Below are 17806 nucleotides of genomic sequence, written 5' to 3' on the forward strand. Positions count from 1 at the left end.
ATTTTTCCTGCAGTTAAAATCATCACATTACAAATATCATAATATATAACATTATCAAAAATTTTATCAAAAATATATGTCTCCTAAAAGGTAAATTCCTCAATGCATGAAATTTTATTATCTTTATATTCCTAAAAATTCTAATAGACATTTAAGAAATGTTAACATGTATAAAAATGTTACATATTAGCTCTGGAACCTTGGTCAAATCATTAAATTTTGATATTGTTTCATCTGTAAAATTGGGATATGGTTATACCTTATAGAGTTGTCAAAATCAAATATTAACATTCGAAATTATATATCTCACTGAGAAACAAATGACCTTTTATTACTTTCTCTGGTTTTAGGTTTGTCCATCTACAAAAATATGAATAGTCATCTGGACCAGTAGTGTTCACATGAGTCACATCTCTTAAGTTCACATGAGTCTGTTTTGTACCTTGAACCTGGACTGTTTCTGTCTGACAGTGTAGGAAATACTATGCTAAAAAAGAAGAAGCTAACTAGGATCCATGGTCTTTCATCTTTGTCCCCTTTGAGCTCTGTTAAGAGGCAAAGGACATGTGAGCATACTGACTTTCTTGGGAACTTTGCTTCGTGTAGGTTAAGTCCTTATTTTATTAACAGACAGAGAGAGAGGAGAGGGTGTTGTGTGTGTAGTTCTGATAGATCTTGTATCCTCTTTGTTCTCACTGTGTTGGAGGGAAGAAAATTGAGACCTTGCTTAGGTAACAATATCTTTATGTTGCTCTCACACTTGATTGATAGTTTGGTAGGACTAGGTTCAAATTCATTTTCCTCTCATTATCAATGTTACTGATGAGAGATTTGATACCATGCTGATTCTTATATCTTTGTAGACAACCATTTTTCCTCTTTGCAGCTTTTACAATGCCTTGGTGTGTGTGTGTTTTCTTCCTTCATCGTGCGGGATACTAGTGTGTCCTTTTGATCTGAAAATTTGTTTTCTACAGCTTTTGAAAACTCTGTATGTTATTTCTTTGATTATGTTCTCCCCTATGCTTCTATTCTTTCTTTCTAGACCTCCCTTAAGTCAGAGATTAATTCTCTCTGCCTTTTTTTTTCTCTTTTTCTGTGTTGCACAAGATAAGTGCTAGTAAGTAGTCAAGCTAGGATTCAAAACCAGGTCAATAGCTCTATAAGCCTTTTGATTCTCAGTTTTCCTGTCTATAGAAGGAGATTTAAAAATCTATAGATTTTTTTAAAAGTCCTTAGCACTATATCTTATATAGAGAGCACTTAATAAATGTTAGCTATTGTCATGTTAGCCATTAATTTAACAAATATTTATTAAATACCTAATAACTTATGTGCCATACTCTTCTAGGTGATTCTGAATTAGCTTGAGGACTAAGAAGACATGAGGCTTACATGAAGAGGCATTTTTAAAACTATTGACAATCCTATAAAATAAAAACCTATTATGATAAGTATCCGGTCAACTGGTCACCCATTGAACCAATCAAAGCATAATATGCTAAGGCCACTCAACTACTCACTATGACATGCACTGACCATCAGGGGGCAGACAGTCGACTATCAACCAGTTGCTATAACATGCACTCACCACCAGGGGTAGACATTCCAACTGGTAGGTTAGTTTGCTGCTGGTGTCCTGCCAATCAAGACTGAGCAATATGAGCCGAGATGCCCTGGAGCCCTCCCACAACCCCTCCCGGCCCCAATTGTGCACTGGTGGAATCTCTCTGCCTGCCCTGCTCCCTCGTGCAATCTGGGACCCCTCGGGATGTCAAAGTGCTGGTTTTGGCCTGATCCCACAGGCCAGGCCGAGGGACCCCAGTGGTGCAAGAATTCATACACCAAACCTCTAGTCACTGTATAAACCATTAGTACACTAAACTCTAAAGACCTACCTGCTTCTGGGTCTAGACCTAGTTTAATTTCTGAGTTTTTAGCACTGATTGTGTGAGTTACAAGGTCAACTACTATCATTTAACCACTTGTTATCATTTTGGTTCAAGACACTATAGCCATGGCTTTTCCAAAGCATTTTTTTTTATATATATATATATATAGTTTGAGCTTAAACTTTGTAGTAAAACTTGTCCTTATTCTCTAACCTCTCCCTTACTCTACCACCATCAGTAACATTTGACCTCTCACTTTACATACCCAGCTCTTATTTCATAAGCCTATTTATTAAAGGGTAATCAGAGTGTCACCACCTATCTATCTCTTTTGCCTACTTAAGTCCTGCTGGGTCCTACTGGTTCTCATCAAGGAAAGCTGAAAAATAGAATCATATCTTATCTTTATGCTAGTTTGGTGCTCAGCTTTTGAAAAGGGTTCAGGCTTTCTACAGTGCTTTTTCCTGCTTCTGTTGTTAGAAAGGGAAGGAAATATGGCTTCTAAGGTTGCTGCATCATAAGAAGGGCTTATTTTCCAATCATGGGTTCCCTCACTATTGAAGTTACCACATCAAAAGTGAAGGCTTGTTTTTTATTTTAAAAATTGCTTCTCAAGTAAAGGGAAGAGAATTTTAGAAAGCATAGAACCTTCCACATATATGCATACAGTTTTTTCCAAGAAATTATAATCAAATAGGATTTTAAAGTAACAATATCTGAGTGGGGAGCATTTCTCTGTGTATGAGCAAACTCCAGAAGCCATAATAGAAAATATCCACAAATCTGATAACAATAATATCATGCCCTGGCCAATTTGATCATGATTACAGCATCAGCCCATGGACCAAAGGGTCATGGGTTCAATTCCTGGTCAAGGGCACATGCCTTGGTTGCAGGTTCATCACCAGCCCTGGTCAGGATGCATGCGGGAGGCAACTAATTGATGTGTCTCTCTCACATAGATGTTTCTTTTTCCCTCTCCCCTTTCCTCCTCCCTCCCTTCCCCTCTTTCAAAAACTCAATGGAAAAAAATATCCTCAGGTGAGGGTTTAAAAAAAAAAAGAATATAAAAAAGTCTTACAAGGCAAACATTGTAAACAAAGTTTACGTGACAAACTGACAAATTATATTTACAACCCATATAACTGATAAAGTGTGGTTATTCTTAACATAGAAGAGGTTCTGAAAGTAAGAAAAAGTCACAGACAAGAAAATACAAATGGCTACTAAAAAATGCTTATCCTCATTCATACTAAAAGAAGTCAAATTAAAACCATAGTGAGACCATTTTTGGAGGAAAAGCAACCTACATTTACAACAATAAAAAAGTTTAATAAAACATTTACATTGGTGAAGTTAATAGGTACATAAATAACATCTAACAAGGGCAGTATACATGGTTGCATATGTGTGAAATTATGTGTAAAGATAGTGCAGCATCCTATATAATAAAAGTGTAGTATGCAAATTGTCCCCTCGATTAGGAGTTTGTCCAGGAATTCAACCACGGGGCAGGGCCAGCTGGGGGAAGGGAGGGAGGCCAGCAGCAGTTAGGGACCCTACCAGTGCATGAATTTCGTGCATTGGGACTCTAGTTCTTTATAATAGCAAAAGGTTAGAAAGATCCTGAATGTCCTCTACCACAGAACTGGTTATGGATTCCAAAATACCTTGGAATACTATGTCCCTGCATAAAAATATTTTGGGCCTGATACAAAATTCTCTCCAAGGTAGATTTTTTTAGTGGAAAATAAGTTATAAGGTAACATATATGGTACTGTTTATGTTTAAGAATGTTACATATATCCTTACATAGTTAAAGAATATCTCTGGAAATATAAACAAACAAGAAAATGGTAATAGCAGCTTTGGGAAAGAGTCACATGAAAAGAGATCACATACTTTTTTTCCCTCTAATGATTAAGGTATTACATATTTGTTCTTATTCCCCCATCCTCCCCCCCCCCCACTCCCACTCATGCCCTCAACCCTGTGCTGTCTGTGTGTATTGATTAGGCTTATATGTATGCATACAAGTCCTTTAATTGATCTCTTCCCTCTTATCCCCTCCCTCCCCTACCTTCCCTCTGATGTTTGTACATCTGATCGATGCTTCTTTGTCTCGATTTGTTTTTATTCATCAGTTTATGTTGTTCATTATATTCCACAAATGAGTGAGATCATGTGATATTTATCTTTCTCTGACTGGCTTATTTTGCTTAGCATAATATGCTTTGTACCAACTGAGTTTTAGCTCAGTGACACTCATAGCTTGCATTTATGTTTATAATGATCATATAGAGTACCTTCATTTATAGATTGTCATTGAGGACAACATCTCTTGGGTAGTTCAGAAATTACATAAATTCATCTTCAAATTCCAAACTAAGAAAAATGTTGTTTCCCTCAGAATAACTTCATATTGTACAGTGACAATATATTTTTTACTATTTTGGCTGCTGAGAAGCAAAAACTACATTTGTGTCCAATTCAGTAGCTTCTTATACTCTAAGTTCATTTTTTGCATACCTATTCCTTTTCTTTATTGTACCTTCTTTTCCCTTGTATTAGTTTGGAGGTTTGTCATAAATGGACTTTATACTACAAACCATCATATTCTTAGACTGCATGAATGTGAAGACAATGCCTTTGGTGAAATGTAAATATTATAATGTTGATTAGCATCTTGTTTAGCTGAAAACAACCTTTTTAATATTCTACTTTTAATGATTATAACATTGTAAGTCACATCTTCAAAAATCAATGTTTTTCATTTATTCGTTATTAATACTTTAACTTGAAGAGAGAACTTTACAGTAATAGGTAATAAGAATTGCTGTGATGTACTGTATATTAGCATTGTGTAACCTTAACCTTTTTTTAAAACAAAAAACAGATCATTACTTCTTGCTGATATTGACAAAGAAGAAAAGGAAAAAGACTGGTATTACGCTCAACTTCAGAATCTCACTAAAAGAATAGATAGTCTTCCTTTAACTGAAAACGTAAGTAGCTTGGCAATATGATTTATTATAGATTTTACTAACTTGATTTTTTTTTTTTATTTAACATATTTTCATTGATTTCAGAGAGGAAGGGAGAGGAAGAGAGAGATAGAAACATCAATGATGAGAAGTAATCATTGATTTTCTGCCTCTTGCACACCCCCTACTGGGGACTGAATCCACAGGCCGACGCTGTATACACTGAGCTGAATTGGCTAGGGTACTAACTTGATTTTTAAAAGTATCTAAATTATATATTAAAAGTGTGGGATAACTACGCTAACTTTAAACTTGAATATGTAATAGTTAATGAATTTTTGTTTATAATGATGATAAAACTTCATTGTGCTCAAGCAAATATTTATTTTTAAGCCCTGAGTTCCGAAAACCTATTGTTTGAATTCTAAAGGACTCAGAAATTAGGTAGGCAACTGTTGTTGTTTTTATTGTATATTGAGTTGCCAAACATACATTGTAGAAGTGTTTCTCACCATCTGTCCATTTTTTTAACCATATTATAGGAATCATGCCAGATAGTTTTGGGGGGGGGAAATCTCTGAAGATAATTTGAGTGCTATTTTTATTTATTATAAATGACAATAGCTTTTGACCTGGATCTTAAAACTCTTTGCATGTACTAAAATTTGTTTGTTTTGCAAACAAATATAACTGTGTAAAAAAATAAAAAAGAATTTAATCTTGTCAGCTTCTCCCTCCCTATTTAATTCATGGAGGTGGCACATATAAGCACATTTCTAAGATAAATTAATTTCAACCAAGATTGTATTTCAACTGTTGTTTATAAATATTTTTCTAACTTTTAAAATATTTTAAGAAGATATATTTAAAATATATCTTTCTCTCTTAGCTTAGATTTTTCATTTTTTGCTAGTACCTTTGAGGGAACATAATAAACTAAAAGCAAAAATAGAAGAAAATCCTTTTTCTAAAACTTGTAGTTAGCCAGGCTGCCTGAGTAGGTATTGTCTGGCAGGAGCTAGAACTAGAAGCTTAAGTGCTCAGTCTTTCAGGGTTTTCAGAGGGAGAGAGAAGATCCTCCTCCCTGACAATGTCCTTAACACCTTTCTGGGAAATAAGGAGACACAAATAGTGAAAAAACAGTTATTGTAGAGTTGTTAGCACTGTAATCTGAGTGTGTATAATGACATTCCGAACAAGGAAGGTTTGGTGGGATTTTTACTCTTACAAACAAAAATACCAAAGTGTGGTTTTGTTCAGCATTCACCTTGATAATTAAAACATACAAATTTAGAGACCACTGCCTGTGTGTAGTTAGGTTTAGGAAAGGGATCAGATGTATGTGACAATTCAAGAGCAGCTGGTTAATATCTGAAACAAAGATCAGTTGTAAAATAATTATTCCTTAATGAATTTATTTAATAATCATATTTATTTGATGGGCTATGTAAGACATTACTATGAAATAATTGGCATTGTTAGCAATTTCAGTTGCTTGCATTTCATAATTATTTTTAATTTTACGAATTTTGCTTTTACTATTGGGAAGCCAAGTTAAAAACATTTTCATATGGACATGTGTATCAAGATGTAGACATTGATTTTAAAATATCAGACCTAAAGCATATTATTGCAACATTCTGTGTCATGTTCGTCTTTTTTTGTGGAGTGTAGTGGGAAGTGGAGGACGCATCAGTAGAGTTACAGCTGGCTAATTGGGATTAGAAATAACATTCTTCCATATTGCAGCCCGTGATTTGGGTATGCCTGTAGGAATACGTTCTTTATAGGAACAGGAAAAGGGTCAGAGCTCCTCTAAGTTAACTGACAATACAATCTGGAATCTTTGGGCTTGTGTTGATTTTGTCCTCACGATTTATGACTATATTACATAAAGCTTCTTCTTTTCCCATTTTCTTCATTTTACAAATGGAATTCTGTTTAGTCTGCATGTATATGGTAATCTTTACCTTAAATTGAGGTACAAACTTAAGGATAATGAACCTCTTTTTTATTTTTTTATATTGTCCACATTAATATAGTAGTTTTTTTTTTTTTAATATATATTTTATTGATTTTTTACAGAGAGGAAGAGAGAGGGATAGAGAGTTAGAAACATCGATGAGAATCATCGATCAGCTGCCTCCTACACACCCCCTACTGGGGATGTGCCCGCAACCAATGTACATGCCCTTGACTGGAATCGAACTCGGGACCTTTCAGTCCCCAAGCCGACGCTCTATCCATTGAGCCAAACCGGTCTCGGCAAATATAGTAGTTTTTAATAATTAAAAGTAGTACCTCTTCAATGAAGAAGAATCAGAAGGAAACTAAAGATAGGCTTACTGGACCAATTATATGCATGTTAAATGTAATAGTACAATTTAATTAGACATTAGTGCTGATAGGGCAGTAAAAATGTTTCAATTCTGCATTTCACATTAGGGACCCAGACTGAGCCTAGGACCTATAATTTTTATTTTAGGACTGCTTGGAGTGAAATACAATTTTCTCAAGCACTATAACATACATATTTATTTTCTTTGTTGGTTTATGTACTTTTTTTCTTAAACACACAAGCGTGAGATATTAACACTTTAATTTTATTTATGGCTTCAGTTTTCCTTACAAACTGATATGACCAGGAGGCAATTGGAATATGAAGCAAGGCAAATCAGAGTTGCAATGGAAGAACAACTAGGAACATGCCAAGATATGGAAAAACGAGCACAGGTAACCGATTTAATAAAGTAAAGCTAGCACAAGCTATCTTTGACATTATCCTATCTAAAAATCTAATAAAAGAGTAATATTCAAATTGACCATCACTCCAATACACAAGATAGCCACCCCCATGTGGACATAAGATGACCTCCACAAGATGGCCGGCAGAGAAGGGCAGTTTGGGGTGTCCAGGCCTGAAGGGAGGACAGTTTTGGGGGGACCCAGGCCTGCAAGAGAGGGCAGTTGGAGGGGACCAGGCCAGTAAGGGAGGGCAGTTAGGTGTGATCAGGCCGGCAGGGGAGGGCAGTTAGGGCAATCAGGCTGGTAGGGGAGCAGTTAGGTGTCGATCAGGGGGTGCTTAGGGGATAATCACGCCGCAGGCAGAAGTGGTTAAGGGCAATTAGGCAGGCAGGCAGGTGAGCAGTTGGGAGCCAGCAGTCCTGGATTATGAAAAGAAATGTCCAATGGGATCAGGCCTAAATGGGCAGTCGAACATCTCTCGAGGAGTCCCAGATTGGAGATGGTGCAGGCTGGGCTGAGGGACACACACACACACACACACACACACACCATGCACGAATTTCATGCACTGGGCCTCTAGTTTCAAAATAAGAATAATATACCATGGCCACTAAACAACATAACCAGTGTTCACATAATTCTGCCTCCACTATATTTCATTTTCCTGGTACTTTTCTGCTTTACCTTAGAATTGTAAGTGGGAAAAGAGTTAGATGCTGATCATCTCGTAGCTGATAGCCACCTCCTTTGAGATTTTATTTACTGTAATCTGAGTGTGTGTAATGACATTCCAAATGCTGCTCTTTAAGTTATATACTAAAAAAAGTAAAAGGATACTCTCATTTGAGGAAAAAGGAAAGAAACATATAAAGAGAACATTGGGAAATAGGAAATGAGTTGGATAGAAAACACTTCCCTATTTCAACCTTTAACTATGTCAGGAGAGAATATTAACTGACTTTGTTATTTGTTAAGCATTTCCATAAATTGAATTTGATATTAAGTTTTTAAGCCCTGAAGAGGCTTTGCTGGTTGCCTTATCTGTTTCAAAGCAAGCATGGAAAATTTTAAAAGTGTGTGTGTATATATGAACAAATTGGGAGGAAAAAATTATTTTAAAGATTTTTTTTAGCAAATAAATGGGAGAACTACATTCATATGTGTAATATAACTGCATTTTTATATTCTGAAAAGTTTATTTCATAGTTTTAAAATCACCAATACAGGACATTTTAATTCCCCAAAGTCTTCATCTTTTATGAGATAGCTTCATAATCATAATGTATATGCTATTTGTGCTGGAGTATGGTTGTAGATTAAGGTGATACTTAAATACCAAACCATATATCTTTCATAGTCCAAGCCTGTTAGTTTCACAATGAGACTAGATGCTCAATACATACATATGTTATAATATGTATATATAATAAATTCTCTTAAAATTCCCAAACCCTGTCCCATTCAGATTAATATCTTAAATGTCAAAAGTAAAACTTTTAAAATAAACCTTTCAGTAGAAAATAAAAGGATTTTTAAAATAAATTATAAAACAGTTATAAAAGATTGATACATTTTACTGTATAAAAATAAAGAATTTATCTTCACAAGAAACCTTAAAGAAAGTTATAAATTCAGAGAAGATATTTATCCCCATATAAGTGACAAAGAATTAAAATGAAGAATATACAAAGATTTCCAAAAACTATATATTAAATTTAGAATTTGTGGTATTTGTGATTTTCAAGGAATTACTTTTAAAATGTCAGGCAGAGGGAGGGGGCAAAAATTTTTTTATATAATAAATAAAAAATAAAATGTCAGGCAGATTTGTTTACCAAAAAAAGCGAAAAATATTACTTTGGTTTATATAACTTTATCTTCTTAGAATATGAATATATAAATGTTATACATAAAAGTCCATGTTTTTGTATTTGTTAAGTGTTTGTTTTTAGAGATCTTTGTTTTTAGAGGAACATAAAGACGTGATAGGTGTGAATTTTTGTGTAATATAAGTAGGTATATTTCAGGCAGTTTAATCTATATGCTAGAACAGTGGTCGTCAAACTGTGGCTCGAGAGCCATGGTTTGCTGCTCTATTGACAAATGAGTTTGCCGACCACTGGGATAGGGATTTAATCACAAGGAACAACAACAACCTGTAATTATTGGAATCGAGAGTCTAGGTCAGTGGCTCACAAGCTGCAGTTTGCTGACTCCTGTGCTAGAAGATAGATTGGTTATTTTTTTGGTCATTTTGCTAAGATATGTGCTGATATGGTCACTTTTTATTTTATTCTGGAATACATTGTTCTTTATTTTGGTAGTTAATACTCTAAAGAAATTTCAGTTCACATTTTTAGAAATACAAACATTCATTTATCCTGGAAATAGCAAGGTTAGGGTTAAGGAAATGTTGTAGAGAGTGTAAAGGCAAATAATGGAAATGTTTGTATAATAGCATATATGTGTAAGGAATTAATATTCCTGATATACAAGGAACACCTACTAATCAATTAAAAATAAGCCAACCAAATAGTAAAATGATCAGAAGATATGATGAGTAGTCCTATCATGAATAAGTACAAGTGGTTAGTAGACATCATTAGTCATCAGGGAAATATAATGTAAAATAGATTGTTTTTATGTTGGTCGTTATGGTAGAGATGAAGGTGGTGATTTTGTTTATTTGTTTTATGGCCTATCAGAGTGGCAAAAACTTTACAGTTTAATGGCATGCAGTACTTGTTAGAGTGTGAAAGTAAGAACAGTGTTACCCTGTTTTTTGTAAGAATAAATTGATAGATACATTTATGGAGGACAGTGTGGCACTACCTGTAAAAATTTAAATGCATATTCCTTCTGACCTGGTAATTTTGTAGGACTTCTAGGAATATGTCCTATAGAAACAGTTACTTAAGGCAATAAGAATATAGGTATAGATTTTATGATTGTCATTGCTGCACTATTTGTGAAACATTAACAAAAAGAGACTTTAGTATTCATGTTATATACCTAAAATCAATATACTGTTATATTTCAATTATAAGTCAGTAAGTGGGGATTTACATTCATTAAACATTACTGTAAAGATGTCTTAATAATCGCATTGTGATAGCACAAGAATGTACATAGGCAAGTAAATCAGAATGGGAAGTAGAAGGAGATGCAAGATTACATGGAATCCTATATAATAAAAGGCCAGAGACCATAATGGCATCATGACCATAATGACCATTAGACCAGAACTGCCACAGCCCCTCACCAGGCTGGCCCTGCACCACAGCAAGCAGTTAGGGGCAATCAGGCAGGCAGGAAGAGTGATTAGGGGTGATCAGGCAGGAAGACCAGTGGTTAGGGGTGATCAGGTAGGCAGGCAAGTGGTTAGGGGTGATCAGGTGGACACCAGCGGTTAGGAGTGATCAGGTTGGTAGATGGCCCCTCACCAGGCTGCCCCTGCCCCCAAGCAAGTGGTTAGGGGCAATCAGGCAGGCAGGCAGACCAGCAGTTAGAGTGATCAGGTAGGCAGACCAGCGGTTAGGGGTGATCATGTAGGCAGGCCAGTGGATATGGGCAATCAGGTAGACAGACAGCCTCTCCCAGAGCTGGCCCTGCCCCCCAGCAAGCAGTTAAGGGTGATCAGGTAGACAGGCAAGTGGTTAGGGGTCATCTGGCAGGTCTACCTATCCCTGCGGGATCAGTCCTAAACCAACAGACATCCCCTAAAGGGTCCCAGATTGGAGAGAGTGCAGGCCAGGCTGAGAGACACACACACAATCCCCACTCCCCATGCAAGAATTTCGTGTACTGGGCCTCTAGTTTATGTAATAAAAGTTACATTATAAATTTGGGTTGAAATGTTAAGTAATAGTACAATTAGCAACCTATTTAGAAGAAGGAAAATTCAGTAGAAATTTCAAATCTTCTGATATGAAAATTCTAACTGAATTTCATATCTGTCCAAGAAAAATTACAAATGGATTCAAAATTTAAATGTAAAAAATAAATCTAAGTGCTCTCCCCTGCAGGCCTTGTCCCTCCCAACTGCCCTCCCCTGCTGACCCTGTCACCCCCAACTGTTCCCCCCTGCTGGCCTGGTCGCCCCACACAGCCTGCTGCTGTCATTTGGTCGCCCCTCACTAACCCCACTGCTGGCCTAGTCACCCACGCAGCCTGCTCAGTCAGTTTGGTTGTTTCCAATGTGATGGTCACTTAGCCTTTTATATATATAGATAATACATACTGATTAAATGTTCACATATATATGCACACAGATACATATAGATACCTGCATATTTATTGTGATGACCCACGTCCCACGTGGTTCAAGGTTTGGGCTCTGGAGAAGGGCTGCATGCAAATGACAGAGACAAGACAAGAAATAATAATTTGGCCAAAACCGGTTTGGCTCAGTGGATAGAGCGTAGGTCTGCGGACTGAAGGGTCCCAGGTTTGATTCCAGTCAAGGGCATGTACATTGGTTGCAGGCATATCCCCAACAGGGGGTGTGCAGGAGGCAGCTGGTCAATGTTTCTCTCTCATTGATGTTTCTAGCTCTCTATCCCTCTTTCTTCTTCTCTGTGAAAAATCAATAAAATATCTTTAAAAATAATAATAATAATAATAATAATAATAATAATAATAATTTGGAAATTGGGGGGCCAGGCAGGAGCCCAGTGCAAGAGAAAGAACGCCACTCATGCTCAGGCCTTTCCATACTTTTATTTAGTTTTGGATACACCTATAGCTCTTAGGCAGGCAATTCCAGTAAAGGACAATCTTATTAGTAAGGATTTACATGAGACTGTTTGGGAAATTGCTCCAGCTGCCATTATATCCACTAAACAATCAGCTCCTTGTTTACACTTCTCTGATAGTGAAAACAATGGGTAGCTTCCAACAATTTATGTTGTTGACTAAATTTCTCATCATTTATTGGTTATTGAGTATTTCCCCATTGATAAGTAATGCCGTCTCTGGCATATGCTAAGTTGATTTTTTTCTGGATATTTCTGGACTCTATTCCATTAGTCTATTTTACTTTCTCTATGACTGAACTGATACCACACTTGTTTTATTTTGCTATAGTTTATAAACCTTGGTACCTAGGAGGGTGAATTCTTCTTATTTTTGTTTGCGAAAATGTGGTTATGCTGTCTGATTACTCTTTCATTTGAAATTTTGTATCACCTTATCTAATTCAAAGAAAAGCCTTTTGGACTGTTGATTAGAATTATATTGAATTTATAAATTAATTTGAGAGGAATTTATCTTTATAATATTGAGTTTGCTTCTTGGAAAGGATGGATTCCAGCCAGACCTTCTGGCTTCTAATGTTAGGCCTGTTTACTTACCAGCACTGTGATCTCTGCCTCAGTTTTCTCATCAGTAAAATACAGATAATGATAAACTGTAAAATGTAAAGATTAAGTGATTTAATACTGTCAAAGCATTTAGACGCTTACACATAATAAACACTCAGTAAATACTAGGTATTGTTCTTAATTTTACATCTCTCTATTCATTTATGACTTAAATTATGTCCTTCAATAGAGTTTTATAAGAACTTTAGTCTTCATAAAGTTACTATATTTTTTTTAAAGGTTTATTCCTAGATAGCTTATGGTTTCTAATACTATTGTGAATGATATTTTTTAAATTACATTACTAAATTGCTTTTAAGCAGGCGTCTTCAAACTTTTTAAAGTGGGGGCCAGATCACGGTCCCTCAGAGAGCTGGAGGGCCGGACTATATGAACTACTAATTCCTACTGTAACACCTCGGCTGTGCTCACTGCCCAAAAAATCTGGCGGGCCGGATCAGACTCCTCTGCGGGCTGCATGTGGCCCGCGGGCCGTAGTTTGAAGACGCCTGCTTTTAAGTAATAAGTATCCAGTAATTTTCCTGAACTCATATTATGTTATTATCTGAAGATTTTTTAAAATTTTCTATATAAATTGCCATAGTATTTGCAAATAATGACAGTTTTCTTCCACTTTTTCTTTTTCCTTTTCTTTGATATAAGAACTCAAATACATCTTTGAATAGGAAGCCGTGATACTGGTCTTCTTTGTCTAGTCTTGTATTAAAGGGGATTCAATAATTTTACCATTAAGTATTTTGTTTACTAGTACCCAAGGTTTCTGATAGATACTCTTTTATCATGTTAATTTAGTCTCTGTTTCTAATTTGTTGAGGTTATCCTGAATCTATATTGAATTGTATTACTATCATAATTTTTTAAAACTATTTTTCAGAGTCATACCAACTTCAAATACCTGAACAATTAAGCATTTTTTGTTAAACATAATTTCATAAATATTCAAGATTGTCATATAAAAAAAGAAAATACTGGCTATTTTTACGTTGAAGAACAGAAACACAAAGGTTGTCATGTCAGAAATCACCTACGTCAGTGGACAATATTTGACTTAAGGACTTAGTGACATACTGGCAATACAGAAATGTAGTGTTATGAAGAGGAATATTAGATATAATTTTCATTTTCATCCTCTAAATATTAAAAGTTTTAATTTAGGACTTTATTGATAGAGGGGAGCTAATTATATAGAGAAAGGAGAAACCAATAAAATATTACAAAGCTAGTAATTGTGGGTAGTTTGGTTGTTTCTGTAAAACCAGAAAATATTTAGAAGTGATCACTCATCTTTGCAATATTTTTAGAAAACTACCCAAAGTACAGGCATTTTTCCTTCATCATGTTTTCATTATGTAAATTAGACTTGGTAAGATTTGTTTATTAGAGAATATTATTTACCTTAAGTTCACTATTTTCAGAATCATGATAGAGAGAACCAGCATAATAGTTGTAGAGTTACAAAGGAAGGAAAAGTAGAATTTTTGTTGTTGAGCACTTTTTTGAGCTTCTCTGTGATTATCATAACATTGGATAATAGCAGCAATGAGCATTTTTACCATGGTAATAAGAAAAAGGAGTACATGGCTATTTAAGCAAAACTAGTATATGATCTTGGGTAAGTTTTGTTGATAGGTTTTATAACTATACTAGAGGCCTGGTGCATGAAATTTGTGCATTTGGTGGGGGGCAGTCCCTCAGCTGGTCTGCGCCCTCTCGCAGTCCCGGAGCTCTTGGGGGATGTTCAACTGATGGCTTAGCAGTGCTGTAGAGGTTGGAGAGGCTCTCAGCACCACCACTGCACTTGCCAGCTGTGAGCCTGGTTTCTGGACAAGTGGTGCTCCCCCTATGGGAGCATACTGACCACCAGGGGGCAGCTCCTGCGTTGAGCATCTGCCCCCTGGTGGTCAGTGCACATCATAGCAAGTGGTTGAGCAGTCTTAGCATATCATTAGCATATTACACTTTGGTTGAACAGAAGACCGAACGCTTAGCATATTAGGCTTTTATTATACAGGATATGCTTAAAGCTATTTGTTTAAGTACTTTTATTATTTATCTATTGGGTTATACATGCTCAGAAATCTTTTATTGATGGAGCTTATAATTAAAAATATCTTTGAAAATAATTTCATCTAGCTTCTAACATTTTTTTCTCCCATCAAAACAATTACTCTTATTAATATAGTGTTTCATAGCTCAATATTAGAATGTCAACTATAGAATTATTTCAGAAAATGACAACACTGCAATACTTGTTTTTAAAACCTATATATTTGATCTGCCATAAAGCTAATTAAAAGCAATTTCAGTTTGCAAGAGTTTTTTATATGTAAAAGATTTAGTTTTTCCCACTTCCACTAGTATTTTTAAAAATTACTAGCTTTTTCCAAAAGAATTTTTTTGATTATTTTAATTCTGCATTATTTGATCTGTAGTTACTGTTTTCTGTTCACTTGATGATTTCAGGATAGTGGGTAAGCAAAAGCTTGACCATCATTGTGATCTCAGTGTTGGGAATAAAAATAATTTTAGCCGCAGTAGATATTTGGGAAAGCTAAGTCTGAAAGTACTAATGACTTGTAATAGGACTAACTATGGGGAAGGTTAATCATACTATTTAAATATTGATGTTTATTTAATATTTATCAATTATTGTTTTGTTTAATAAACATCAGCATTTAAATAGAACGATGCTCTTTCCCTTTACAGGCATACCATGTTTTATATAATTTATTACATTATAATGACATCTGGATTAATATAATAATATAAAACATTAAATTCATGTATAATTTCCTTTGTTGATATATTTTTTGAGAATAGCTTTTATACCAAGTTTTCACATTATATGCATTATACAGTTTGACATATATTTGTACCATTTTGCTAAACAGAGATATAAATCTGTTGTATAAAGTCAGATGTATTGCCCTAGTCAGTTTGGCTCAGTGGATAGAGCAGTGGCCTGCAGACAGAAGGGTCCTGGGTTTGATTCCGGTCAAGAGCATGTACCTAGGTTGCAGGCTCAATCCCTGGCCCTGGTCAGGGCGTGTGTGGGAGGCAACCAATCACATCAATGTTTCCACCCCCACCCCTCACTTCCACTCTCTTTAAAAAAAAAGGAAAAATATCCTCAGGTGAGGATTAACAAAAAAGTAATAATAATAATAAATAAAGTTAGATGTATTAAAAATTTGAACTGAACCTAAGTGTCATCAGTGTGTGAATATAAATATCTAAATTCTAACTTAAGAATTGTCTAGCATAATCCTGAGATATTAAGTGGTAGCTTTAGTATGATTATTTACACTCATGTCTTTAATAAAACTAGATCTAATTTGATCACTTATTTTATTTTAGCGAAGAGTAACCAGAATTCAACAAATAGAGAAGGACATACTTCGTATACGACAGCTTTTACAGTCCCAAGCAACAGAAGCAGAGGTTAGTAAATTGTCTGTATTGTTTGCAGATTTAAATATAGGTAGTTATTCTAAGAAAAGAAAACATACAATTACTATGGCATCATTGAAATATAGATGTTCTAGAGAATTGATATACTTTTTTTAAGTTTTTTCATTAAATTAAATGATCAAAGGCTTGATTAATTTTATTTCCTTCTTTTAGACAATTAAAAATTTATAGAGTCCTACAGTTAGGGCAGAGTTCTTCACAAACTGCCCCCAATTCAGAAGCCAAGGCACCCAGCTGGTTATAAATTTGGGACTTCCTACCACCCTTTAGGCTTGATAATTCATTAAAATGGCTCCAAATTGAAAGTACATTACAGTTAGTTTTATTATAAAGTATACAGTCAGGAACAGCCAAATGAAGAACTGCATAGGGCAAGATCTGGAGAAGGGAAGGATGGAGGATGCAGAGCTTTCATGCTCTCTCCTTATAAATCTGGACACGTAACTCTTCCTGCACATTAGTGTATTCATCAACCTGGAAGCTCCACTGAGCTGTGGTGTCCAGAATTTTAATTGAGGTTTCATTATATAGGCATGCCTGATTAAATAAGTGGCTACATGATTGATCACTTATTTTATTTTAGCGAAGAGTAACCAGAATCACAGTTTCCAGTCCCTTTCCCTCCCTGGAGGTCAGTCTGGCCCAGAGTTTCAATGCTCTAGTAATGTAGTGGTTCTTTCTGGTGACCAGTACCCATCCTGAAGCTTTCTAGGTGCCCTCCTTGAGTCACTCTATTTACACAATCAAGAATTTCCAAGTATTTTTTAAGTTCTGTGCAAGAAACAAAGGACAGAGACAAAATATATTTTATATTATACCACACCAGTCTATAAATTTACCTCTAGTTAAACTGCCTATTAAATTTAAAAGTAGAATGTATTTTTTAGATAAGCAAAGTTTCAAAATATGTATTTTTATGTACCATTTTCTGGAAGCTATTAGAAGATACAGTTAAGTTAAATGAAGATGTAAAGCAAGAAAAATGTAAATTTGGGATCCAAGACATAGGGAATACAATACAAGAGAAAGAAATGAAAGACTCCCCAGAATGAAAATTAAGGGAAATTCTAACACAACTGATAAGAGAAAATAACCAGTCCATATTAGAACAGATGAAAAGATTTCAGAAGAGATTAATCTAAGAAGACTAGATCAGTAGACTACTTAATGTTTTTAAATTTATTGAAAGGAAAGGAAATTGACACAGTAGGAGAGAAATTGATGATGCCATAAATACTTAACATCAGATACATAAAACAAAACCTTTAACGCAGTGAACAGCAAGAAATTGTAAAGGAAACAATCATAGTACAGCAACTGTCAGCCATGATTA

At 35.2% G+C, this 17806-nt stretch overlaps 1 protein-coding gene across 12 annotated transcripts in view; it reads left to right on the forward strand.

Moving 5' to 3' along the window:
- APC (APC regulator of WNT signaling pathway) overlaps window positions 1-17806 on the forward strand; it is a 93229-nt gene that overhangs the window by 40834 nt on the left and 34589 nt on the right. For 8 of the 12 annotated variants that reach the window (XM_036409719.2, XM_036409717.2, XM_036409720.2 and 5 more), the window contains exons 5-7: window positions 4789-4897; window positions 7496-7609; window positions 16360-16443. In XM_036409719.2, coding sequence (XP_036265612.1) covers window positions 4789-4897; window positions 7496-7609; window positions 16360-16443 — 307 coding nt within the window. The remainder of the gene's footprint in view (window positions 1-4788; window positions 4898-7495; window positions 7610-16359; window positions 16444-17806) is intronic. The other 4 variants (XM_036409722.2, XM_036409724.2, XM_036409725.2 and 1 more) reach the window with 2 other exon arrangements.

The sequence above is a fragment of the Pipistrellus kuhlii genome, unplaced genomic scaffold, assembly GCF_014108245.1.
Source record: "Pipistrellus kuhlii isolate mPipKuh1 unplaced genomic scaffold, mPipKuh1.p scaffold_m20_p_4, whole genome shotgun sequence".
In the NCBI taxonomy this organism is placed as follows: Eukaryota; Metazoa; Chordata; class Mammalia; order Chiroptera; family Vespertilionidae; genus Pipistrellus; species Pipistrellus kuhlii.